A 26,011-nucleotide genomic window follows, 5' to 3' on the forward strand; every position below is an offset into this window, starting at 1 on the left:
GGTTTCCCTCAGGGATCCGGCCGGACATTCCCGAACACCGTCGGACATTCCCGAACACCGCCGGACATTCCCGAACATCGCCGAACATCCCCGGACACCGCCGAACATCCCCGGACACCGCCGAACATCTTCGGACATCCCCGGGAGCTCTGGCCCCGCGGCCGCGCACCGCGCTCCCATTGGCTGCCTCGGAGTCGCCAACGCCCCCGCGCTGACCAATCAGCGCTCGTGGCGCCGCTCCCGCCCCTCCCGGTGTGGCGGGGGCGGGGCCGGGGCGGGGCGCGCGGGGGGCGGGGCCGGCGGCTCGCGGGCTCCTCTTAAACCCCCGCGCATCCTCCGCACCTTCATCCTCCTCTTCATCATCATCGTCCTCTTCCTCCTCAGCCTCCTCACCCTCCCTCCTCACAGTCTCCATCCCCACAGCGGCCGTGTCCTGGGCAGCCTCCGGATCGCGCGGGTGAGGTGGCGACCGTAGCGGAGGGTTGGGCGGGCGCCGCCGCATCCCGGTGGCCGCAGGTTGCATCATCCGCGGCAGCGGGATGTGGTGGGGGGAGAGCTGCGGCCGTGCCGTGCCCCACATCCCAGGGGGGACGGAGGATGGAGGGCTCCGGGTTGCCCACAGAGGCTGTGGAGTTCTCCTTGGGTGAAGATATTCCAGAACCGTCGGGATGCGGTCCCGTGCCATGTGCTCCGGGATGGCTCCGCTTGCGCAGGGAGTTTGGACCAGATGCCGCGCTGCGGTCCCTTCCAACCTGAGCACATTTCCACACAGCTGGGCTTCTGCTGTGGTTTTGTGATGCCGGCAAGGGGCAGCTGCGGGTGAGGGGAGCCCCGGAGCCGCCCCCGGGCGCTGCTGCGGATGCCCAGGACAGGAGGAGGAGGATGATGCCTGGGAGCGCCTCCTCTGAGCCCGCGGCGGAGATGGGCTCTCTGCTTTTCCTACAGGTTCACAAGATGACTTTGTGCCCGTTTTGGGTTTCCCTCGGGGTTTCCCTCTCCAGCTGGTCTTGGCTCGTTGCCCATTGTTCTCCTCGTGGGTGCCATGAGGTTCTGCTGCAAGGTTTTTTTTGGCAAGTCTGGCTGATGCACCGGACCGTGAAGCTTATTTTTTTACATTTGATTTCATATATTATCCCTCCCCAGCTGAGAGGAACCTGAACTTGACTAGGACCTGAGGGAGCTGTTCAGCAGCAGCGTTAACAACTCTCCCGGTGTCTTGAGCCGACCGCAACTTGAAAGACGAGTGATTCTTCTGGTCGAGTGTCTCGCCTGCTGAGTGTGTCTCTGTAATCCTAAAGCCTTTGACCGTGGAGGTTTTGGAGTGCTGGGCCCCGTTCCAGCAGAGTTGCTCGCCCTGTTTGCCCTTGCCAGGAGTCTGTTTGCCCACTTGAGGCACGGGAGCTCCGTGTTCTGCAAACGCCTGCGCTGTGGAAAGGCGGAAAAACACAGCGCAGGGAGGCAGGGAAACGCGGGGATCTTATGTGAGGGAGAAAAGGTATTTCCTGGGAAACTGGGACGTGCCCAGAACCTTCTGTGGTTAGACCACCACTGATGAAGTGTGGTTTAGGTGGCAGTGCAGGCTCAGTACTGAGGCATTTGCGCTCAGCATCCTTTTTTCCCTGCTAGCTGGTGGCTCTTGGTATCCTGCCATAGCCTCTGCGAGTGATTTACCCGGCTTTGCTGAAGGCAGAGCGTGCTTCTAACGAGGGTGGTGACAGCCAGGGTCACGAGTGCCCCGTGTCCTGGAGGCCCAGGGACATCACTGAGCTGGCAGGGCAGGGCAGGGCAGGGCAGGCTGGCCTGCATGTGAGCACAGGAACCAGGCACACAGCTCCTGGGCATCCTGCTCAGAGCTCCACAGGTGCAGCCACACTGGTGGTGCAGCTGCTCTTTCCCACAAAACACACGTCAGGCAAAAAAGCTGCTTTCCTGCCCAGCCCTCTGGCAGCCTTCAGCACAGCTCCCTGCGCTAGCAGAAGTTGTGAAGCCTTGCAGGAGGCACCAGAATGCTGGGGAAGGGGTGATGTGCTTCTGCCTGGTCAAAAGCTGAGAGCAGCTCCCTGTTTTTGTCACGCTGGGCAACTTGTTTAATGTCTGAGCCTCTTTCACTTTACCTGGGATCCTCCTCTCCCTGTGCTGGGCGAGCTGGGCAGATCAAGAGCACTGCTGCAGTGTTGGTCCATCTCTGTGGGCTAAGGAGGAGGGGGAAAGAGAAGCAGGGAAAGAAATACTGAAAGCTTCTGACTACAGCAGGTAAAGACGCAGATGAAGCATTCTTAAGTCTTTTCTCTAATGCTGCTGTGCTCCTGGAGACATCAGTCTTCACACAGAAGACTTATCACATGAGTCCAGGCAGGGTTGGAGTGAACTCAGGGAATGGAGCAGTCACACACCTGTGTGAGGGCTGCAGGAACAGCTTCCCTTCTGCGGGGGCACAGCCAGCTGAACATTCTTCTCCCTGGCTGATCTCTAGAAGAACAACTGACTCAGCAGTGGAAGTTGCTTTGCTGCCAGGGTTTAATCTTTGCAATGTAACAGAGGTGAGGGCATGAAAGAACTGCCCCTTTCCTTTGAGAAAGTTGGGAGTGTGCCAGTCTGGCTTTTAAAGCGTGATCATCGAGAGGATGTGCATGTGCTCTCACCTGCTCTGTAGGAGAAAATGGAAATAAGCTTTTGGATTCTTGAAGGATCTCTTCCTAGAGCCAGGTGTTAATTCATTCCCCTGTTACTTCAGGTCACTCGATATCTCCTGACACAGGAGGGATGGCTGCTCCTGAGGAAGTAGCAAGGACACACACAGACTCTCACACACTCACAGAAAAACCACAGCAGCAAAACAATTCAAATGTTTCACTTTCTCCTCAATCTGTTTCAGCTGTGGTGTTTCCAAAGGCTGGATGGGAACTGCTGCATCTGGTTGTCTACAAAGATCCTACAGCCCTTTGAGACCCTGGGGTGCTCAGGCTGGGCAGAACAACTGTTCTGCAGTGCTTTATTTGTACCTGCTCAACATCATCCAGTTTCTCTCTCTCAGGCTGCAGCAAAATGGAATTCTGTGTCTCCTCCCTCCCTGAGCAGTCACCCCTGGGGCCATCTCCCTCTGATTCAACTCCTACACCTGCCTTTTACACGGCTTCATCTGTGCTCCAGGCCAGGCTCCAGTTAATTTGGTTGCTGCACACGGGGGTGTTTAAATAGTACAGTACCTTAGTGCTGATATCACAGAGAAACTGTAGCTCCTGACACATCTGTGCAGCGAGTTCAGCTCAGGCTGCTCGGGGATTAATTTCACTCACTGGCCTTCAGTCCTGCTCTCTAAGAGCTGAGGAATAATTTAGGTCTTGTGTTCCCTGTGGGGATGGATCCAGGGGTCTGAGCCTTGCCCATGAGACTTTCTGGATCTCCTACCTCTGAATCCCACTCCTCTTTGTGACTTAGGTTTAAGTGGCTTTTTAAATTGTATTTCTGATTTTTTTTTTTTTTTTTTTTTGCCTTGTGTGATCTGCAGATATAATGGCAGGAGCTAGTCAGGCTTTTCTAGTTAGACTCTACCCACACCTCCAATTAGTTTTAGGAGTGTTCCCCTTTACAAGAAAATTAAATTCAGGCTGACGGATTTTTTTTTCCCTAAAGATGGGCAGCTCTTCCTGCAGGTTATCTCCCTTGGCTTCTGCTGAGCAGTGTTCAGCTGCAGCTACAGGAGTGGAGTTGCCATCTTCCTGTCCTGCCTGCCCAGAAAAAAAGGCTATTAAAAAAAAAAGAGCTATTAAAAAAAAAAAAAAAAAAAGGCAATTTTGGGCCTGCAGGGAGGATCAGGGTGGGGATTTGGATGTCCTAGATCACCTCTGCCCCCCGTTTTGCTGAGACTGTGTCACCTAAGGGCTGTAAGTAATTAATTATGTTGCTTAAGGTCAGTATTTGGTGACAGGATTTTTGTTGGCACTGCTTGTGTTTAGCTTTTTGTCCCTCTCCTAATTTTTGTTCAGAGTTGAAGCTTTGATCAAACATCACATATTGCCATTCTAAAAATATGACAGAATCTCACAGCTTATTTGAGGGGAAAAAAATACAGCTTTTTTCTCTGTTTCTGCTGTTCAGGAAGTAAGGGGAGTTGCTGTTAGTAATTTTTTTTTTTTTTGCCTTACAGTAAAGGAAGTGAGATGCTATTGCCTTGCCCACTTCAGAGAGAATCCTCCAAAAGGCAACTTTTTGAGGGCCACATTAATCTGTTTCCTGCCATCAATACAAAGAACAAATACTGTAAACTTCTTAATTTTTTTTTTCTTTTTTTTTTTTTTACTGCAGTGATTTTCCGCCTCTTTCATCTCGGTGTTTGGACACTCTTGAAAGACACTGGGAGCTGGTGTTTTAAAGCTTTTAAAGGTTTTGTGCTCCTATTTTATGATAACTTGGAAGTAAAACAAAATTTGCAGCTTCCTGTCTCTAAACCCTTTTTGCTGCTTTTCTCCTGCATTTTGAAATTATTTGATCCTTTGGCAGCAAGGCCCCCTTTTTAGCTGGACTTTGTCAATATTGTCAGTGTTACCTGTGGCAGGGGCAGTTTTTGTCTGTGTCCAGTGTTTCATTGCAGCTCTCTGAGGGAGCCTCATAGGGAACCTTGAAACTCCTCCCCCAGTATTTACCAAAAAAACCCAAAAAAACAACCCCAAAACCCCATTGATACTCTGCGCTGTGACCCAGAGTATCCTAGAAAGAGAAATGAGGGCTGGGTTTTGCTCTGGAATTGGAAATAAGCTGATTTCTGGTAGCAAAGACAGGTTGGTGTTAGATGTAGTGTATTTATGGGATCTTTGCTTTTTTAGACTGGTGTCTCCTAACCCTGGTCAGTAGTCTGTGACAGGTTATAGTCCATCTTGGCTCTTGGGCACCTATTAACCTGATTAAATAGATTTTGGTAGCATGGAAATCCTTTTGTCTTGAAGGAGAATTATTTCAAATCTCAGGCTGGAAAGTTGACCTTTTCAGAGGGTTTTTAGTTGGGGTTTTTTGGTTGGTTTTGGTTTTTTTTTTTTCTAGAGGAGAGCAGTTTAGATGCTTTAGACATTTTCCTCAAACCAGCATGCAGGAAGGGCACTGGTGTGCCTGAGGCAGCAGCAGTGGTTAGTGACCCGTGTTAACTTGCAGGATCAAATACTAAAAGTCTAAAAGTCAAATACTAAATGCTGTGATCCAGATTTTTCCCCCCCAATTTTCTCACCAGACCATCAACTCTGTGAGATCTTAAATATGAGTTTTGTGTGCATCTGTCAGAAGAGGGCTGAGGCCAAGGATCCTTTCCTGCACAGTTCAGGAATGGAAAGAGCTGAACCTTGCTGCAAAACAATGATGAAGAAAATATTAGGGGGCAAAAAACCCCCTCATGCTTTCCAAGATTTCAGCCAGATCTTTTTTGTCTTTAATTGATAAGAAACAGCCAGGCTCTGAACAACTGGTAGGAGAAATTGACTTACTATTTTTTAGTATTTACTAATTTCTGGAGCAAAAAGCTGCTAGAAGCATGAACTATTTGCTGTGTGTGTGTTATATGCAGGATCACTGTGGCTGTGCATGCAACCCAAATTAATTTTGGGTGGGAACTTGTGAGATTTTGCTCTCCTGGAGGATGGAGAGGCCTCTGTTCCTGGATAAAGCCTTTTCCAAAGTTGTGTATAGGGTCTTTTGGGGACAGCACCGTGAACTCCTTTCACCCTTTGTGTCTCTTGACTGTATTTTCTGTGAACTGAAGGATTTCCTGTCGCTTTTTGTGGCTTTCAAGCTCCTAGAGTTGCATAAGGTCCGATAAAAGATGTTTGGTGCTTACTTTCTAGCTCTGAGCTGTGGAGGACAGGGCAGAGGAACAGGGTGAGGGGACCCTCCATCAATCTTGCGCAATACCTCTGCTGCATGATTTATTTTTAATCCTGTTTATAGAAGTCATCCTCACTTTGTTTTGCAGCTTCTTTTTTTTCTCCTGTGAATAAGATGTGCATGTTTTGCCCCATGAGAGTTTCCTGATTGTGTTTTTTTTTTTTTCCTAACTTGTATGGTCTGCAGCCTTGAAGAGGATTCCACCCTTGTGACCCACAGCAGTCGTTCTCTTGAAGAAAATCCAGTTTTCTGTGGCCCCACCCTCACCAAAAACCATGGAGAAGTTTGTATCAGAAAAGCCTGTTCCTGTGTCTAAGGTACTCACAGATCTTTAGGAAATACTGTTTGCCCATCTTCCCATCACCAGGATTTGGGAGAGCCCTGTCTGTGTCCAGGGAGATTTCTGGGTTGTTCTGCTGAAATTCTCCGGAGGCATTAAGGGATTAAGAAATAAAAATAAATTAAATAAACTGAAGGGATTAATGTTGGGAGTACTGGAGCGAAAGTGCAGGCTGAGCAGGGGGAGAAACTTCCAGCAGTATCAGCAGCTCTTTGGCTGGAGAACTTCTCAGAGAAGGGCCAAGACCAAGAGGTTTCAAGGCCAGGTTGGATGGGGCTCTGAGGAAGGTGCTGTTGAAACCTTTCTGGAGTTCTCTGTGACCACCAGCAGCAGTGCAGAATCTTCTGGCACAGTTTTCTAATTACTCACCAAGCAGTCTCGCTGTATTCCAGTCTGCTTGGAATGGGGAGGTTTTATCTCAGCTTTTTGGCGTGGGAGGAGTGTCTCCCATGAGAATAGTCCTGGGTTTTTTGTGTCTGTGGAGGCTTGCTACAGTAAGCACATGTGTGTTTAAATTATCTTGGTGTAGAGCACTGTGGTGAGCTCTTGCTCCCAAACTCGCAGGGCAAGATTCTTGTGTTGGTGATAAGGATTTGGCAAATCCAGATGATCCTGGAACACTTCCCCATCCTCACAGTACTATGGAAACATCAACTCCTATTTTTTTCTTCTCTTTGTTTTTTTTCTTCTTTTCTCTTCCTTCTCCCTCCCCCAAGAATGAAATCCCTACTCTTCCTTCCCAGAAGAAGCCAGATATGAACTCGTGCCCTCATGCTAAATATTCTGGCTCTGGTGGGGTGGACACTGAGAACTGCAAGGCTAATGAGAAGGAAAGGCAGTGGATCCGCCCTGATACACCCAGCAAATGCACCTGGAAGCTTGGGAAACCCATCTCTGCCTCCCCTCACCACCATGCTGCCCTGTAAGTGTTATTTGCTGATTTTCAGCACAAATCTAGGTCTGATTCATCCGTGGTTTTGGATCGAGGACTTGATGTCGTGAGTTTGTATCCAATGGATATTCCTTTGAACTAAAGTAGCTAAAATAACCAGCCTGGTAAAAGGAGAAGTAGGAAGCTGGTTGAAATAAAAAGCAAAAAGTGCTGTGTGGTTGTTGTGTGACCCTCCTGTGAATACTCTGACTTTGGTTGTTTGTGTTTGTCGCAGGCCAGAGCCTCAGAAGATCCTGCCAAACATCCTGAATAAAGTTGGCAACACACCTTTGGTGCGGATCAACAAGATTGGGAAGCACTTTGGGCTCAAGTGTGAACTCTGTGAGTTGCTGCAGGCAGAGAACAAATTAACAAACACTGTTCCAGAAACTTGGGTAGTTTGGGTCAGTAGTGTCATATAACCTGGCCACGGGAGTGCAGGTATTGGCAGGAGATGGTGAGGGAAAATTCCTGGTTTTCCTTGGGCAGATTTTCTGGGTTTTAGGATTTGGTCATCTAAAGCACCTTTCAGTTTGTACCTCCTGAGAACAATTCCTGCAGCTTTTCCATTTCTGTAGAAAACACAAAATTTTTTTTTCGTAGAAAATAATTTTTTTAAAAATTTAAAGAAGTTGCGTGAAGCTTTTGACTGCGCAGAGTATTTATCAGTGTGTGCAAAATGCAGCTCTGCAATTCTCACTAAAGATCCCTGAAAATGATTAGAGGGGTGAAACTGTCAGTGAATGGGCTTGGGTTTTTTTGGTGGGTTTTGTTTTGTTGGGTTTTTTGGGGGTTTTTTGGGGGGTTTTATTTTGTTGGTTGATTGGTAGGGTTTTTAAACCCAGCCATACTGTAGATATTAGGAAGTAAATGTATTTTTTTGTTTGTTTGGGTTTTTAAACTCAGCCATACTGTAGATATTAGGAAATAAATGTATTTTTTTGTTTATTTGGGTTTTTAAACCCAGCCATACTGTAGATATTAGGAAGTAAATGTATTTTTTTGTTTATTTGGGTTTTTAAACCCAGCCATACTGTAGATATTAGGAAGTAAATGTATTTTTTGTTTGGTTAGGTTTTTAAACCCAGCCACACTGTAGATACTAGGAGGCTCTGATCAGAGTCCTGGAAGGTTGTGAGGGGATTAATGCTGGGAATACTGGAGTGAAAGTGCAGGCTGAGCATGGGGAGAAACTTCACTTTGATCAGAACTTTTATTTTGGCTGGAGAACCAGGAAAAGGGCAGGACCAGCATTTTAAGGCCAGGTTGCAGGGGGCTTGGAGCAACCTGTTGTGATGGAAGGTGTCCCAGGACAGGGGGTGGAGCTGGCTGAGCTTTGCAATCCCTCTCAGCTCTGCTGGTTGTGTGTTGGCAGTGGCCAAATGTGAGTACTTCAACGCCGGGGGCAGCGTGAAGGACCGCATCAGCCTCAGGATGGTGGAGGATGCTGAGAGGGCTGGGATCCTCAAGCCTGGGGACACCATCATTGAGCCAACCTCTGGGAACACAGGTAAGGGATTCTGGGATGGGTTTGGCTTCTGTTCTTCCCTGCCAAGGTCGGGGTGGATAACATGGGAAATGAAGATGTTCGAGTTCGGACTTGGTGTGTTTATTGTATCTTATCTGTTTACAGTATTTACAGTTTAACTAGCAATTTAGAGAAATGAGGTGAAAATGGAGTGCTTCTAACTCTTTCCAAGGTGTTTTAAGCAATAAGTACCCAATACCAAAGTGACACCCATATTATTTATATTTCTGACCCAATAATGGCCAGTCAAGGCTGCAATGTGGACCTTTTCCACCCAATTACAGAAAAACACCCAAACCCATGAAGAAGAAGGGCAAAGACAACACCCAAAATCCTCCATCTTGACTCATATGTATTACTATACACTAAAACCTCAAATTCTAATTTTCTAGGATTCCAGCAGGGATGGAGAGACTGAGGGAAGCCTGGGGGAAATGCTGTGGTGGTTTCCCTGGAAAAGGCAGGTTTGAGATGGGCAGCCTGTGCAAGGAAGTAAGGGAATCTCTTCCTGGTGGTGCAGGGAGCAGTGCCTGTTCCATCTCACACAAGGAACAATTCTGCAGTGTCCTGTGCTGGCCAGAACAGATAAGGAAGGAGTTCTGCTAAATTGCAGAGCCCCTTTGCTTTAAAAGAAAAGAAGTGCTAGGCCAGACTCACAAGAGTCTTTAGGAATTCAAGTTTGACTGAAATCATTGTGGAAAAAAGCACCCATAAGACTGGTGTGGATCTGGATCTTCCCCTTCTTTCTGTTGGGGAAGTCCCATGGTCCCTCTGTCAGGTTTGAGGAACAGCCCTTTCCATGCTGATGCAGTTGAGATGGGAGATGAGCTGCATCCCTGCAGCACTGCCTGGCAGAGCCCCTGCATGCCTGGATTGCCAGGAGATCCAGCCTGAGTCCACATTTCCTCCTTGGAGGGCTGGAGGGAGGAGCAGTCCCCTTAAGTCAGGGGCCAGGGCAGAGCATCTGATGATCTGAGCAGTCTGGAGTTAACTCTGGGCTCCTGTGTCAAAGTTGTAATTGTGTTAAGCTGCTCTCCTCATGGAGAGTCAAACACACCTGGAATTATTTCTTAATATAAAACTTAACTATACTTAAAACTTAACTATATTACGTATTTTATATTTGACTCAAGTCCCCTTGAGTCAAATATAAAACACGTAATATAGTTAAATAAGAAGCAGTTAAATATCTAATGCACTGCCTCCTGTGAGGAGGTTCATGGGGTGAGCTACAAGCTGCCCCTCCTGCCTGATGTGCTCAGGAGAGGTGTCTGGTCTTGTTCCCAAACTCTTCTCAGGGCTTCCACCCACTGCTGCTCTGACAGACACAGAGCAGGCAGATCTTTATTCTGATGTTACTGGAGGGACTGGGGGATGAGCTGATCTCTGACCAGTTCCCCAGCCTGCAGCAGACAACTGGGAAGTCACATCTCTTGCTGTTTGCTCAGCAGCTGCTCTGGAGGGGATCAGGGGATTCTGGGGGGATTCAGGGGCAGCTGAAGCCTTTGTGAGTGTGGCTGTACCTTCTGCCTGAACAGTGGCATGGAGTGGAAAATATCCTTGTGTGTTGCACTCCTCCAGTATCCAAGGTCTTACCATGACATCCCTCTCTTCGGGTCAGTACCTGATGAATGATTCTCCTGGCTACAGAATCCAAAAAGGCAGAACTGAAGGAGATACAGGACAATTACTTCAGAAAGCTGGTGGTTTTTTCTTTTTTTTTTCTTTTTTTTTCTCTTTTTTTTTTTTTTTTTTTTTTTTTTTTTGTCTCATAAGAGCAAGGACCAGGGCACACAGTAACCTGAGAGAATTGGTTTTTGCTCTCTACTGCTCAAAGCTACTGAGTGTTGAATGTGAGCTAATGTGTTATAGTTTTATCCTCTCTGAATCTCACTTCTCCTTCAGCCAAAGTCCTGTTTTGATGTTTGCTGCATTTCCAGGTCAGTAGCAGAAAGTACAAAGTATAAGAGTTCAGGTCTCAAAATCCTTTCTTCATCACAGGCCATAAGGAAGATCTGGATTACTTCTCTTCAGCCTTTGGCCTTCATGGGGCTGCTGTTGTCTTATTTATTTGTGTATTTGGGCATCCATATTTATCTATAATACACTGAGAAAACTTTCCCTTCCCAATATATTAAACATTGCTTGAGTTGTTTGAGGTGTGAATTATGCATCTCTTACAGGAACAGTTCAAGGTTATTAGGGTGAGAGGTTTTTTTCTCCCCTATGCAAATCCACACAAAAACAGAACCAGCTTTGAACAAGCAAATCTCTGTGTGGGGTGAGCTGCATGTGTTGGTCCTGTGCTGGTGCCCAGAGGAGCAGGGGAGCTGCAGCCTGACCTCTCACACCTCTCAGCCAACCTGGTCAGCTCAGCCTGGCCAGCAGAGGTGATCTGATAGCAGGGGTCAGCTTCTCTTCCCCAGGGACAGCACTTCTGAGCTCAGCTCTTCAGGTGCAGGCAGTGACCAGGCAGGAGCCAGGCTGGAGGCAGAGGTTTTCAGAGTGGAAATGGGATGTCTGTCTCCAAGGTGCTTCACTGTGATAGCAAGCTGACACAGTGTATTAGAACTTCAATCTAAACAGCATCTAAATCATTTATTTTTGGACAGGACTTAGTTTCAGCACATTGCAAATAGGGATTTATGCAGAAGTGAGTCAATAGAGGCTCTATGGACCTTTTGGCAGAATCAAAGTGATTCCTCCAGTCTCCTCCAGCTTAAAGCACATTCCTTTCCCAAATTACTTCTGGAAAGGTGAAGTGGGTGAGACAGGAGGGAGGTGATGTGTGTATGGTAAAGCTAGCAGTTTGCACATGTCAAGTTTCCCCTCCTTTGGCTAAACTTTCTCCGGGCTGTGAACCTCAAACAAGTATCAGCAGCATCTGTAAACCCGATGGGCAGAAACTCCACCTTGCCACCCATCTAGAGACACTCCATCCAAGCCTCTGGTGAAAACCTGATGAAAGGCAGGGCGTGCCAGAGCTGGCAGTGTGGGTTTTGTGCTTTACTGCTGCTCACTGAGTGCTGTGCCTGCCTTTGCTTGCTTGCAGGGATCGGGCTGGCGCTGGCGGCGGCAGTGAAGGGTTACCGCTGCATCATCGTCATGCCAGAGAAAATGAGCATGGAGAAGGTCAGAGATGCCTCTCTTTTTCAAGGATTTAAAGATAAACGTGTTGGCACTCGCAGAGTTCCTGCTGCAGATGAGTGCTGGGGCTTCAGCAACAAAGGTGCAGGCTCTTGGCCAGGGAAAACCTTGCTGAGGCGTTGCTGGCAGTGCCCAGAGAAATCCAGGCTGGCGAGCCATGGATAGAAAATGTCTTTAAGACCCATCCCCACAGCACTGCCGCTTTGCAAACTCCCATAGTTGTTATAAATGCAGATGTCAGGACAACCTGAGGTTTGCCTGGCACACTGAAGTGGTTGTCTGTGCCCCAGGTTTGCTGTCCCTCGCTGAGCACAGGGTGAAGGAAGACAGTGCTGAAGCTTTGAATGTTCTGCAAATATTCTGGCCTCGGGGCTGAGTGGGAAAGGAGCCTGTTTTGGGGTGTTTTGGGGCGTTTGTGTTTTGGGGCTTTGTGACCACCTTTATTTGCTGCAGGTGGATGTCCTGAGAGCTCTGGGTGCTGAGATTGTGAGGACCCCAACTACAGCCAGATTTGATTCTCCTGAATCTCACGTGGGAGTGGCCTGGAGACTGAAGAATGAAATCCCCAATGCACACATCCTGGACCAGGTGAGAGCCAAGGTGTCAGAGCTGCAGGTGTCGCATGGAGGAGGCTCTGAAGTGTTCTGGGGTTGTCTGTTCAACACTCTCCATGTGTCTCTGGAGGAGAAGCCCTGGAGCTGGAGCTGAGCAGTCACCACATTGTAGGAAAGGAAGTTTTTACAGTCACTAGAGAGCAGCAATGAGCTGGGGTTTGCCAGAACTACAGCAGTTAATGCTGTCTATTTCCACTGAGTTGGCAATCCTGTGAGGAAGAATGGACGCAGGGATCATGTTTCTAAGAGTGCTGTCCCACAGACAGGACTGATTTTGGCATGGGAGGGTGCTGGCACCTTCGAACTGCCCTAAAATTAGGTCACTTAGGAGGCCTAGTTCCAGATAATACACAATGAAACATTCTGCAGATAGTATCTTTAGGCGTTGTGGGGCTTGGAGATTGTTTGAAATGTTTTTTGAACTCCCTCCAAATGTCATTTTTGTATATCTGATCTGTCTTTCCCTTTAGTACCGCAATGCCAGCAACCCCCTGACACACTACGACACCACGGCTGAGGAGATCCTGCAGCAGTGTGATGGTAGGTCTGCCCTGCTGCCAAACCCCTTTAAGAGCCCCTGGCAGTGCCCTGTTGTTATCTCCTTGGAGAATGACACCTCAGATGAGAAAAGCATGGATTTTGATAAAGCAAACCCCATTCGTGTGCTGTGTGTCGTTGGAGAGTTACCTTATTTCAGCAGTCAGAGCAATGATTTCTTTTTTTCCACATTAAAGAAGAATTCTTTGTTTTTTTAGACTTCTCTGCCTGTGAGCAGGTGGAGAAAGCAGTGGTGTTTAAATAACTTCAAAAAAAAAAAAAAAAAAAAAAACAACAACTATAGGTAGACTGGTATGGAATAGGGTCACAAATTCAGATCACAAAACACAAATAGACACTTGGATCACCAATACAGAAACAGGTGTTGTAACATTCCCAGAACAAATACTCCAATACACTGGAAGCAGTTTCAGTTAGGAGTCCTCAGGAGCACAAACTGCTCTGTGCCACAGCTGTCACCAGCAGGAGCCCCTGGCTCTCTGCAGTGTTGGCTTTGGGCAGCTGAGCAGCAGAAAGGGCTGAGCTGTGGCAGCAGAGCTTCAGCTGGGCTCATTCCTCAGCTTAGGGGTTGGTTTGGGAGCTGTTGGAGGCATTCCCTGTGATGCTGCAGCCACGTGGACATTTCCACAGGGGACAGAAGGGAGTCACAAGGTTCCAGACCTGCCTTATTAACCAGTGCAGCTTCTGATTGGACTCTCTGACAAGGAAATCAGCAATTAAATCCATTCACATTAAGGTGAAGACCAGGTGAAAGGTTCTCCTCCTTCCTAAAACTCTAGCTGTTCAGAGGATTTGGCTTGTCTTTCTGTGACAAACTTTGAGTTAAAGTGAGTACACTTTACAAGCTGCCATCCCCCAAACTTAAGAGTCCAGATGAGTTCCAGATTTAGGATTCTTGTTTCTATTTACTTCCCCTTGCCCCAGACACTGTTCAGATACTGCTGCTTGGTGGGGTGTTATTCTTTCGGCTGGTAAAAAGTTGATTTTGTGTGTGAATTGGTGACCTTGTGAAAATCCATTTATTTTTTTAATTAGCAAAGCTGTCTTGTGGATGCACCAGAGAAGCTGTAGGTGGTGGCACAGGGATGAACTGTCATATCCACACCCACTCTTACTGCTAGTGGCCAAAACAGTCTTTTTCACATGAAAATGGGGGAGTAGTTGTGTTAACATTTCTCTCCAGGGATTCTATCCCATGCTCTTGGCACTCACTCAGTTAATTAACAAACATAATGGGCTGCTCAGTTTAACCTAGAGAATGAATTATCTGTATCAGCAAATGCAGTAAGGGGAAAACTGCAGCTGTCAGCTCTGTGGGTCACCTCCAGCTGTGTCCAAAGTGCCACAGATGGGTGCCTGGCCAGGCCTCTGGTGGACATTTCAAAACCCTTGTTGGAGAAAATTATGGTTAAGCAGTGCAGTTTCAAGGCAGGTCTCAAAGCAGCTTCTGGGAAGCCAAGAGCCCTACCCTGCCCTTTTCAGCCACTTTGTGCATTTTGGTTGAAAAAAGTCCAGCTTTAGGTGTCAGTGAGCTTTCAATCCATCATTCTTTTGGAGATTTCACACTTCTCTCCCACACCCTTAAACAGGAAAGGTGGACATGGTGGTGGCCACGGCTGGCACAGGAGGTACCATCACTGGCATCTCCAGGAAGCTGAAGGAGAAGTGCCCAGGGTGCAAAGTAAGTGACAAACCCACTGCTTTTCTCTTTAGTGTCTCCTCAAACTGCTCCCCTTGGCACATCCACTCCCTGTTAGCCTGCCCTGGGTCTCTGTGAGCAGCTCTTGGGTGTTCTCAGTTAAAAGGTAGTTCTGGCTGCAGAGAGAGTTTCAGAGTGTCTGAAATCATCGTGCTCTGGTCCCACTGGTGACCAGAGTTGAGCTTTGGCTCAGCAGATGAACACTGACCCTCAGATCCCTCCGTGGAGTGCCTGGGATTCTCTGGTGTGTGCTCTGCAGCCTTGAGTTTCCTCTCTGGCTGTGCCTTCCCCAGCTGCTCTGGAGCTGCTGAGGTTTTCCCCAGTGGAATTGTCTCTGCACACACCAGCCTGTGTGTTTTCCTGTGTGATGTGTTAGTTTTCCTCACAGAACTCAGGATCCTGCTTCAAGCACGAGAATTTTCCTACACAGGCAGGAGGAGTGGTACAGAAAATAAAAGTGATCTGCTTGCACTTGGCACATAATGAATTGTCTGTGATGATGCCTGGCATGTGAACGAGGACAAGCTTTTCTCAGGGACTTGTCTTGGCTGTGTGACACCAGCAGCTGTGACAAGGCCAGTGCTCACAGGGGCTGTGCTCCCCAAAGCTGTGTGCCTCAGTGGCCTGAGAGGGAACTGTTCTCCAGATTATAGGTGTGGATCCTGAAGGCTCCATCCTTGCTGAACCAGAAGAGCTGAACAAGACTGACAAGACAATGTATGAAGTGGAAGGAATTGGATATGATTTTGTCCCCACAGTGTTGGATAGATCTGTAAGTCACACTGCTTGCTTTACTGTCCTTTGTCCTCTGCTGGGATGCAGGACTGAGGTTAAAGACAGAGGAAAACTTAGGGAAGTATTTATTTGAGCTGAAATAGAAAGGCTAACAGGCAGAACAATTCCTGTTCTTTCCATCAGCATGAACAGCCCTTGAAAGGCTTCTGAACTGGCCACATTAATTTTACAATGCCAGGTCAAAATGCTGTGAGTAGCTAACATCTTCCTACAACACACACTTGGGTTTTTTTATGCTTAAAAAAACTGCAAAACACATGCATAAAAACCAATCATGAAACATACACAACAAAAATAAAACAGACTCACAACGAAGAACACCAACTTACCAATTTAAAAAAACCCAACCAAACAAAAATCAACAAAATCAAAACCTTCCAGCAGATCATCCCAACCCCTCCTGGACAAAGTGGTGTGACTGTGTCCTGAGCAGAGCCTGTGTCCCTGGGAAACCCTCCAAGAGGGGAGGAAGCTGGTGCTGTTTGAGGTTAACACACAGAAAGGTTCCAATAAGGAGCCTTTTGTGCTGATGTGATCATCTTGCCTTGTGAAAAAAAACCCCACTTGGCATTTGGAGGAGGATGGAAACCCCGGGCTCAGTAGGGCGGCTGTTCCCTCAAAGAGCTGGGGCTGAGTTCACACTGTTTGTGCATTCCCCTGTCCCTCCTCGTTTAAACAGAGCCTTGTTTCTGTCTCCTGCCCCTCCCCAGGCAGTGGACCAGTGGTACAAGAGCAATGATGAGGAGTCATTTGCCTTGGCACGGATGATGATCCGCGAGGAGGGGCTGCTGTGTGGTAAGAGCTGCGAGATCCTCTGCCTTTCCCTGCGTGGGGCTGGAGCCTTGTGCAGATCACAGACACCTCCTTCCACTTCAGAGCTTGTCTTCCTCGCTCTGGGCTCCTCTCTCCTTTCTCCTCCTCTCTTTTGATGGCCTTCATCTCGTGGTTTGATGGTTGTGCCCCTGCTGTGTGTCGTGGCAGGTGGCAGCTCGGGCAGTGCCATGTCTGTGGCTGTGAAGGCAGCCAAGGAGCTGAAGGAGGGTCAACGCTGTGTTGTCATCTGCCCTGACTCCATCAGGAACTACATGTAAGGAGCCTGCTGGTTTTCTCTCTGGGAGAGGGGTGAGGGAGTCCCTCAGACCTTGTAACACCCAGTTATCCCAGCAAGGAATGTCTTTGGGGCACAAGTTCTGAGCTGTCTAAAGGGCATGGAGCAGGGAGGATCTTTTCCCCTTGAAAGCTGAGCTGTGATTTCAGTAGATAATCATCACTGGTTAGCATTTTTCACAACAAAGGCCTTGCATTCACTGTACTATTTGTTGGGGATCACTGGTTATCCCATTCCTGGGAGGGTTCCTGTGCCCACAGCAGGATCCAGCAGTCCTGGAGCAGCAGCAGCCACACTCAGGGTGGGTTTGCAGGTGGAAATGTCAGGGCTTTGAGCTGTGCTGAGAAGTTTTTCTCCAATTACATTCAAACATACCCCAAAGGATGCTATTTTTAGCTGAGTTTCCTGACCCATGTTGCATCCAGCTCAATATTAGACAAACAGAAGCTGCAGACAAGGCACCTCTCCATTCCAGGCTGTGTCTCCATGATATTGCAAGGGGCTGATGCCATTGGAGCTTTGTTTCCTGTGGGATTCCTTTCTCTCCCCATGAGTATTTCTTCTCCATGTCCCTGGCTGCTAAGCTTGGATGGCAAATGAGGGTCTATCTCTAATTACACTGTAGCTGTCGGTGACAGTGAGCTGTGAACACTTGCCTCTGTTTGCTGTCAGATGTTCAACCCCTGCTAATGAGCTTTTCTCTTCCTGGGGCTCTGCAGGTCCAAGTTCTTGAGTGACAAATGGATGATTCAGAAAGGGTTCATGAAAGAAGAAGACCTTGGCAACAAACCTTGGTAAGCCTGTCAGATCCATTTGGATTTCCATCAGTCTATTCAATCGAGTTTATGGCAGTTGCTAATTTAAAGCTCGTTTCAATTTACACTTCTCCTTTGATTTAGCTGATCTTCCATGTTATTGTCTTGATGTGTAATTGCAGCTATTAATCAAATCTGCTTTTATTAGTTGACATCCTTCCTTGAGTTGTATGGCAGCAGAAGAAAATTTGGTAGTTAATTATTGTTTTTTTAACTGAAAAGCGTTATATCTGGTGTTAAAAAAAAGGGAATATGCAAAGAATTGTTCCAAAATCAGAGTTCTTAAGTGCAAAGCACTGCAAGTCTACATAAGTAGAAGGAAATCTTCCCTAAATTGTTGCCTATAATGGCTGTAAATGCAGATAGGTCTTTGAGAAAGAGCACAGAATTTTCTGTGTGGGAGACAAATAATGAAATTGGGGAGATTAGTGCTCTCTACTGACTACCTGCAACCACAGAAAGCGGATGAAATGAGAAAAAGGGGTTTGATTTTCAAACCTTCTCACATTTCAGTGACTTTCTGATGTTAGGAATAACACCTGGGAGCCCTGAAGCTTTATTGACTCTGGCTGCATCCTGACTCTTCCTTGCAACCTTTTGTCATTCCGGGGGTGCTGGAGGCCACTGTGCATGAAGGACTGGTTCTGTGTTCTCCTTGCATGGGTTTGTTTTTCATTCCATCCCCAGGTGGTGGAACATCAGTATTCAGGAGCTGAGCCTCTCTGCCCCTCTGACTGTGCTTCCAACTGTTACCTGTGCAAAGACTGTGGAAATTCTCCGGGAGAAGGGATTCGACCAGGTACCAGTTGTTGATGAATCTGGGTATGTCCACGTATATCACTCGTCATCCATATGTATCACTTCCCTCACCAGCTCCTCAGGGATGGCTTTTTAAATGCTTGCTGGAAATACAGTGTCTTCTCACTCATCCTTTTTCATTTGTTAACGCAGTTCAGAAATGTTGCCTTGAACACATCAGTGCTGAACTTTGTGTTTTCGTGCCAGGATTGTCCTGCCCTTCACGTGATTCTAATCATTATTATGACATACTTACTCACTCTGTCTCTGCAGGATAATTTGATTTATTTTAATAATACCAGTTTAACTTTAGAAAAAGCAAAAATTCGTATTTAAAACAATCAACCCCAAATGTGCCCACCTTTTATCAGAGTTTTCAGAGTTTCTTCAGCACACTGTGTTACAGTGCAGTGCTGCAGTGACCCCTATAAACCAGGGTGTCCCCAGCAAACTGGAATATCACCCTGCAGGTCTCCTGCAGACAGGCTGAGCATTGAAGAGTTGCTCAGCTGTGCTGATCTGTGAGATGAATTGTTGTAGGTCCTCACAGGAAGAAAGGAAATGAGCCAAGCTGGGGTGAGCTTGTCTCTGGCTGTCACACTTTTCAAAAGGACAGATGAGATTGTGAAAAAAATGAAGTAGTTTCTGCTTTGCAAAAGCTCTCTGAGATTGCAGGTAACTCTCTCCAGTTGCAAGGAGCAGAGATGAAAAAGTCCTGGTGCTCAGAAGGACCCCCAGCACCAGCTGCCTTGTGTGTGAGCCTCCAGAACCTCTGAGAACTGCACTCTGTCTCCTGCAGACACACAGAATCCAAGTATACCATTGACAATGCTGCATTATTACCATGAAGTAGCTGAACTGACTCCTCCAGGCTGGCTGAGAGTGGATGCTTTTTTTTACAGGAGCACCTGAGGCTTTTTTGTGTTGTTTATCCCTGTCTTGTCTCTCCTTCCCCAGGGTGATTCTGGGCATGGTTACCCTGGGTAACATGCTTTCCTCCCTGCTTGCTGGAAAAGTCAAGCCTTCTGATGAAGTCAGAAAAGTAATCTACAAGCAATTTCAACAGGTAGGCAGGTATATTCTGCAGCTCCTGGTTCTCTGATTGCAAGTACTAGAGTAGGTGTGCTAACACTACCCAGGCAGGGTGAGGTTTACCTGGGACCATGCCAGCAGCTGTTATTGAGCACAGAATTTTCTCTTAGAAACATGGAAAGCTTGCCTTGGTTTTCACCAGGATTTAAGTTCCAACTCTTTCCCAAAGTGGATGAAGTGCTGTGTTCTGGAAGTGTGTTTAATGCCTCTGTTTCAACCCGTGAGCCACAACAAGGGTGCTGGTTCTTTATGGACAAATGTAAATGTATTTTTTCTTCCCCAGACAGATAATCCAGCATCATGGGGAAATGTGGTGCGTAACAAAACTGTTCAGTTCATGTTCTCCCTCACTGGGACACCTCAAGAGGTTCTGGGGCTGGTGGTGTGTGATGGTTTCTGTGGCTGCTCTGGTGTTGGCTGCATCAGCCAGTTCTCTGCACTTCTGAGGTTGTGGCTCTTTTCCATGGACAGCTTGAAGGCTTCTATAGTAAAGAACAGCTTAACCATTTATTTTCCCTTTATTTCTGATGTTTTCTTGGTGGAGGCTGGAAGGGGAGTGACACATGCTGTGGGACTGCTGACTGTTAACTAAAAATGGTTATTTTCCATTTGAATTGATGGGTGAATGGAGAAATGTGGTGGAATGCACATAACCTCAGAAGTATTGTGGATTTTGCTTCTGTTACCACTTTAGTCAAGCTGATTTGGCTTGTCTATGAGTGAAATTGGTAAAATGAATCATCTGTGTCACCAAAATCACTTCTGATATCCTACATGGGATCTCACAGCCTGCATCAAATAAGAGACTTAGCCTGTAAATCAGGGCAAAGGTACATTTTGGAAAGATGGATCTTTTTTAGGTTGTTCAGAGAGGTGGTGGATTTCCCATTCCTGGAAGTGTTCAAGGTCAGGTCAGATGGGGCTCTGAACAGCCTGAGATGGTGGAACTGGCAAAGGGGTTGGAACTAGGTGATCCTTGAGGTCCCTTCCACCCAACTCATTCTGTGATTTTAGAACATGGGCAGCTTGCTTTGGTAGGACCACCACAATTATTTTATGATAATCTCTTAAAATGGAAGGAGAATGGTTAGAGTTTTTTTGAGAGAGTCCCTGGTACAGTTGTGCCCTGGGGATTTCAAACACCAGTCACAGGATAATTTGCCAACCCAAACAAGTGCTTGTGGAGGGAAGAGCCATCCTTGTGGAGTCAGATGTTAGTTCCAGTGGTTTGGGTTCCCAGTCATGTGTAGTGCAGTACTCACTGCCTAGAGACCTGGTAAACTTAAAAACAAATTCTGCATGTGGGAAAACCCATGGGCAAAACGTTTAAGAAGCTTGAAGGAGCAATAGTGAGACAGGTGAAAACTCCCTGGGGGCTCTGTTAAATTCCCAATGAGATCTCTAGTACTGTTTATGTCTTCATGGTTGTCCCAGTGCTGCCAAGGGGCTGCTTGTCCTGATTATCTGTAGCCTGCCCAGTTCCCTGCAGACACAGTTGGGATTGATGGGTGACCCCATGTGGCAACAGATCCAGATTTCCCACCTCCTTCCTTTCCTGGACTCAAGTTTAAGGATTGGTTCTTCAGTCTGGACCAAAGCTGGTCCCTTAAACACAGGCAGCTGGGAATCCTCTGACTCCCAGGATGGAGACAGAGCTCCATGTTCCAGTGCAGCCCAACTGTTCATGGTGTGGCATTTATTTCTCACTGAGGGGCTTTTTGGGTCTGCAGTGCAAGACTCTTCTTTGCTGTGAGTCCCTTTAATAAAAGTATGTCAGATGGTGGGTGCTGGGGAGAGTCACCTGGTTAATGGAGTTGTGACTGCTGCTTCATCTGTTAACTCATGTTTGAAGAGTTTTAGGCATTTTTTAAAATTACTGCCACAGGTGATTGCTGAAGTGTTTTGGAAATATCTGTATTTTTTTCAGAGTTAACATGGGCTGCTTTCTTGTTCAGTCTTAGCAAAGTTGAACTTCACCAAAAAAAAAAAGAATTATTAAATTTCAGTTCCTTGATTTGCACCCAAATCTAGTGTTAGCTGAGCAATCCTTCACCCTTGGTTTTGTTTTTGGCTTGTTTGTTTGGGCTTTTCTGCCTTTGCAGATCCTGTTCACTTCCACAGTGATTTGCAGCCTGATTCGTTCATTTTTCAGTCTTTTTGGAATAAAATCACCAAATATAAAGACTTCTATGGTAACTTCTTTTGTTGAGACACAGAACACTTGACTTTCCTTGATTATTACCATTCTTCAGCTCTTCATTATATCCATTCTGTTTATAGAACCAGGAGGAATAACTTCATGTGGTGCTTCATTTTCTTGGAAATTAGAACAAAGAAAGAAAACTAGTCTTTTAAGTTGGCCTTGATTTTTTGGTGTTTTCTAGTGCTTCAGGTGGGAGCAGTACACAAATGCTGATGTATTTATTGATTTTAGTTCTGTATGAAGTGTACAGGGATTATTGACTACTAAACACAGAAAGGACAGTTCTGCTCAAGTTTTGTAACTCTCTCCTCAGATTAACCTGAAAGACAACCTGGGGAAACTGTCTCACATCCTGGAAATAGACCACTTTGCTCTGGTGGTTCATGAACAAATTCAATGTGAGTACAAAGTACTGAATATTGTATTTTGAGAGTAAATCTTTCAGTGGTAACAAGAAGGGAGTGTGAATGTGTAAAGTGAGCTCTGAAGAAGGAAAATCCTCATTCTGTGTCTAACTTTGTGCTACTAAGCCTAATTTTGTCCCTGGAAGGGTTCAAGGCCAGGCTGGACAGGGCTTGGAGCAAACTGGTCTAGTGGAAGGTGTGGCAGGGGTGGAACAAGATGAATTTAAGGTCCCTACCAACCCAAACCATTCTAGGATTGGTAAGACTAAATCAATCTTCAGATCTGGGCTGTATTACTCTATATGTGAATAATATTTTGTCCTGTTTAATCTTCCTAATAGCAGACAACTTTGCAAAGTTACAAACACTGAGAAATGAGAGTCAAAACAATATTAAGTCGTGCCAGATAAATTTAACTTTAGCTTCTCAATTACAACTGGAAGAAGAAGGGCCATCAAATGGGGGGTTGTTCCTGATAATCTCCATAAGGATGTGCTCTTGGCTCTGAGCTGTCCGTTTATAAACCTGGAATGTCACTGGAAGATTGCATTGAAACAGAGATAGAGTAAACAAAAGTCCAGCTGAGTGAAAAAAACCTGAGTATAAAAGTAGACTAAACATCTCAGTACAGGCAGACTTTAGGAACTGGAATTTAGAAAATTGATAAGGGGCCATGAGAGGTCATGTGGCCACTTGGTTCCCAGGTCAAGGCTTAGGCTCACAATGAGAAAATCACTTGAACCTGTCCTCTCAATGCAGCAAAGATTAAATTAAATTAAATTTTTGGATATAAATGGGGTATTGTGGGTTTTACACTGATTCTGTATTGGATAGGGATGCAGGAAGATGGTTGTGTCACATTTCCTCCTCCAAATGTGGTTCCATTGGGCCATTCAAGTGGCCCCTGCTTCCAGTGGGGTAATTCCACTTGCAGCCGTTTCAAGTAATTAATATTTGAGGAAAACACACTTTATAACAAGAGGGCCTGGCTTGAATTTTTGTGTCAAGAAAAACCAAATCCAGTGCATCCTTATCATTCCTTCCACAAAGTTACAGTTTCTTTTTTGACGAGGAGCTTTTCTGAGCTGAAAATCCCTGTCACCTGCTCCGTGACTCTTGGCCAAGGTGCCTTTTGTGTTTCCCCTCGCTGTGGATCACCAAACAGCTCCAGGCTCGGGAAGGGCTGGGATTGCTCAGCTCCTGGTTTTACAAAAACCAAGCAGGAAGAGGGTGTGTGTGTTGTGCCTCCTGGAGCCAGAACTCCTTTTTTTTTCCATGCAGATCACACGGATGGCTCCTCCAGCAAGAGGCAGATGGTGTTTGGCATCGTGACAGCCATCGACCTCCTCAACTTTGTGACGGCACGGGAGCGGGAGAGGAAATCCATCTAAAGCCAGGCAGCAACGAGGAGCCTCTTCAGCATTTTGCAAAGAATCAGGTTTATGTCTTAAATAAAATGTGGGTTTTTTTCTCTTTTTTCGTTTTCCCCCCCCCCCTTTTTTTTTTTTTTTTTAATTCTGAAAATAAGCAGTCATCTGTCCTGGTGTCAGCTGTCCAGCCAATGTGTCTTTGCCCAGCTTCTGGGATGTGTTTCTTAATCAGCTTAAGCAATATTTCATATCAAGACAATTTATTTTTTTACCTATATATATATATATATATATATGTATGTGTATGTGTGTGTGTAAAAAATATTGCCTAAATTAACTGGTTTGTTCCTTACTTGTTATGGCTAAAGGCTGGCTTTCCAAAATGGTTGTTTCAGAATTATAAAATGTGTTGAAATAAAGAGTTGCTGAAGCAGAGGCCCAAGAGAACTCTGGAAAGTTCTGAGGTTTTTTTTTTACCTTCATTTAAGGGTGTTAGGTTAGCTATTACCTGTGTGGAGACAAAATTGGGACTGGGGTATGGGGAGAGGAGAGGAGAGTTCCCCTTTTGGTGGTATCATTGTAAAACAAGAGAAAATCCTCAGGGCCGAAGCTGAGGCTTGCTCCAACCATCTGCTCTGAGGAAAAGCTGGTTGGAGTAGAAGCATGGCAGTGAAGTGGCAAACATAAACCAGTGACACTGTTTTACACAGTGCACCAGCTTTCCCTGCCATGACAGACCTGGGTTTTTTTTTTTTTTTTTCCAATGGTATCCTGATAAGTAAGCACAAGTGGAAGGATTTAAAAGGTAAAATCAAGCATCTTGCCTGAAGGTTTTTTAAAATCATGCTGCTTCATCTGTTATCTTCCTCTTCCCTCCCCACCCTGTTAATTATCTCAGAGTGCCTGTTACAGAAGAGCCAAAGATAATCTGTCAAGAGCTGTGAACATTTCCAAGCCCTGTTCAGTTACTCCTACCCTGTAAGTGCCTTATTCCAGGAGAAAAGCCCTGCATTGGCTGCCCCTTCAGATCAGGGCTATTGCAGAAGGAAAGTGACCCATCCTTACCTTAAACTGTGCTCTTCCATTAAATTCACACACTTCTTTAAGATTTAGGACAGCTTTTCCCAAGGCTCTGGAAAAAAAAAAAAACCCTACTCTAAATCTAAAAAATGTACAACTTCAATAGTAATTGAAAGGTTCTAAAGGGTGATTAATGTTAAGGGTAGATGTTACTGCTGCTAGATTTTGGCATTACTTTGAATATTTACTTTACTGGCTTTTATCTGATGGTTTTTTCCCCATTTTCCATCTGACCTTTGCTGACAGCAGCAGGGAGGGAGGTGCTTGAGTAGCTGAGGTTTGTCCTTTTCCCTTGTAAAAGCTCCATGTCCAGACCTGACTGAATTCAGGCAAGAAATACGAAAATGGTAGAAGGAGGTTCCCAAAGCTGCTTTTCAGAGCAGCACAAGAGAGGAGTCAAAGGTGGGCCAGCAAATTAGTCACTTATAGAGAAGTGTAAAGAGTTGAATGTGTTTTTCTAGTTCACTGTTCATGCATTAATCCCTATAGTGCCATGAAAACTGGCAGTATTGTGGACTGAGACATAGGGGGTGGTTGGAAATGGTGGGGAACATGAGATGGGAGTCTAAAGCATTCCAGGCAAACCAAAGGATCCAAAGAAACTCACCTGCTCCCCTGGGGTTTGCTAAGAGCAGGAGCTGTCTCCTGTTCTGCACTGGCACAGGGAGGAAAAGGCCTTTCTTATTCACAGCAGCAATTTGGTGAGGCCAGAGGAATTGGGTAAATAAATGGAGTCGCTGCACAACTGAAAAACTTTCCAGAGCTCTTTTCCATGGTACGGATGAGGGCAGCAAAGAGAAGGAATCCAGCAGGGCTGAAGTTCCTCTGCAAAAACTTGTAAATGTGATGCTTTTTTTTTGTATGTCTGAGAACCTCATTGCTGGCCTGGCCCTGGTTAGTTGTGGTAGGGCTGATTAAAACTGGGCTTACCTTTGTTTCAAATGCTCTGAAGACCAAGAAAGTTTGTTCAGTCTTCTGTCTGAAGTTGAAGGCCAGAGCCTGAACAGAACTGTGTATTTTTTTTTTATAAAGTGAGTGCCTGCATCTTCTGTTTACCTTTGCTGCTTATGCAAGCGCTGACTAAACCTGAAAAGTATTTTGCACATGGATATTTTTATCAACAATTAATGCTGTATTTGTTTATCACTGTAAGAGATTATCAGTCCTAATGTTGGCTCTGCAAAAAAGACGTTTTATTTTCTCACCTGAAGACAGCTATTCAGTAAAATCTGTACAGTATTTTGCAAGCAGTTACCAGGCACTGACTTAAGGTTCATTTTCACGTTGTCATGTCCAATATTGTTTCCCATTTCTTGTACAAGCTGTAGCCAGAACTCTGGCTAGCAGGGGCTCCTCTAAGCAGCCAGACCAATTTCATCTGCCCACCGAGCTCATTTCTGAAAATTTCTGCTTGCTGTTATAAATCTCACACAAAGCTCAACTGTCAGAAGTTTCCTGACATTGTCCCCATTATCCAACAGCTTTTCTTACTGTGTAGTGTCAACTAAGGGAAAGGAAAGACTTCTTAAGCTTCAAGGAGCTGGGAAAAATCAGCACTGTGAGCTGTATTTATTGCACAGATGTTCACAAATGTACAATGCAGAGTTCAATAAAAGCTGTTTGATTGCAGAACGGCTCTGGGTTGTTTTTTTAAATGCCAT

General features: G+C 46.1%; 1 protein-coding gene across 1 annotated transcript; it reads left to right on the top strand.

Annotated features, from left to right (window-relative positions):
- The first annotated feature begins 319 nt into the window (after positions 1–319).
- Positions 320–25,982, top strand: LOC136358188 (cystathionine beta-synthase-like protein). The gene is made up of 17 exons (XM_066314121.1): positions 320–457; positions 6,055–6,185; positions 6,925–7,130; positions 7,375–7,481; positions 8,515–8,649; positions 11,720–11,799; positions 12,268–12,402; positions 12,899–12,968; positions 14,576–14,667; positions 15,332–15,457; positions 16,191–16,275; positions 16,462–16,567; positions 17,308–17,382; positions 18,091–18,225; positions 19,159–19,267; positions 21,810–21,894; positions 23,182–25,982. Exons 2-17 carry the CDS (start codon positions 6,144–6,146, stop codon positions 23,289–23,291), a joined length of 1,698 nt encoding a protein of 565 aa, XP_066170218.1. The 5' UTR covers positions 320–457; positions 6,055–6,143; the 3' UTR covers positions 23,292–25,982.
- The last annotated feature ends 29 nt before the right edge of the window (positions 25,983–26,011 follow it).

Source organism: Sylvia atricapilla, chromosome 2 (assembly GCF_009819655.1).
Source record: "Sylvia atricapilla isolate bSylAtr1 chromosome 2, bSylAtr1.pri, whole genome shotgun sequence".
In the NCBI taxonomy this organism is placed as follows: Eukaryota; Metazoa; Chordata; class Aves; order Passeriformes; family Sylviidae; genus Sylvia; species Sylvia atricapilla.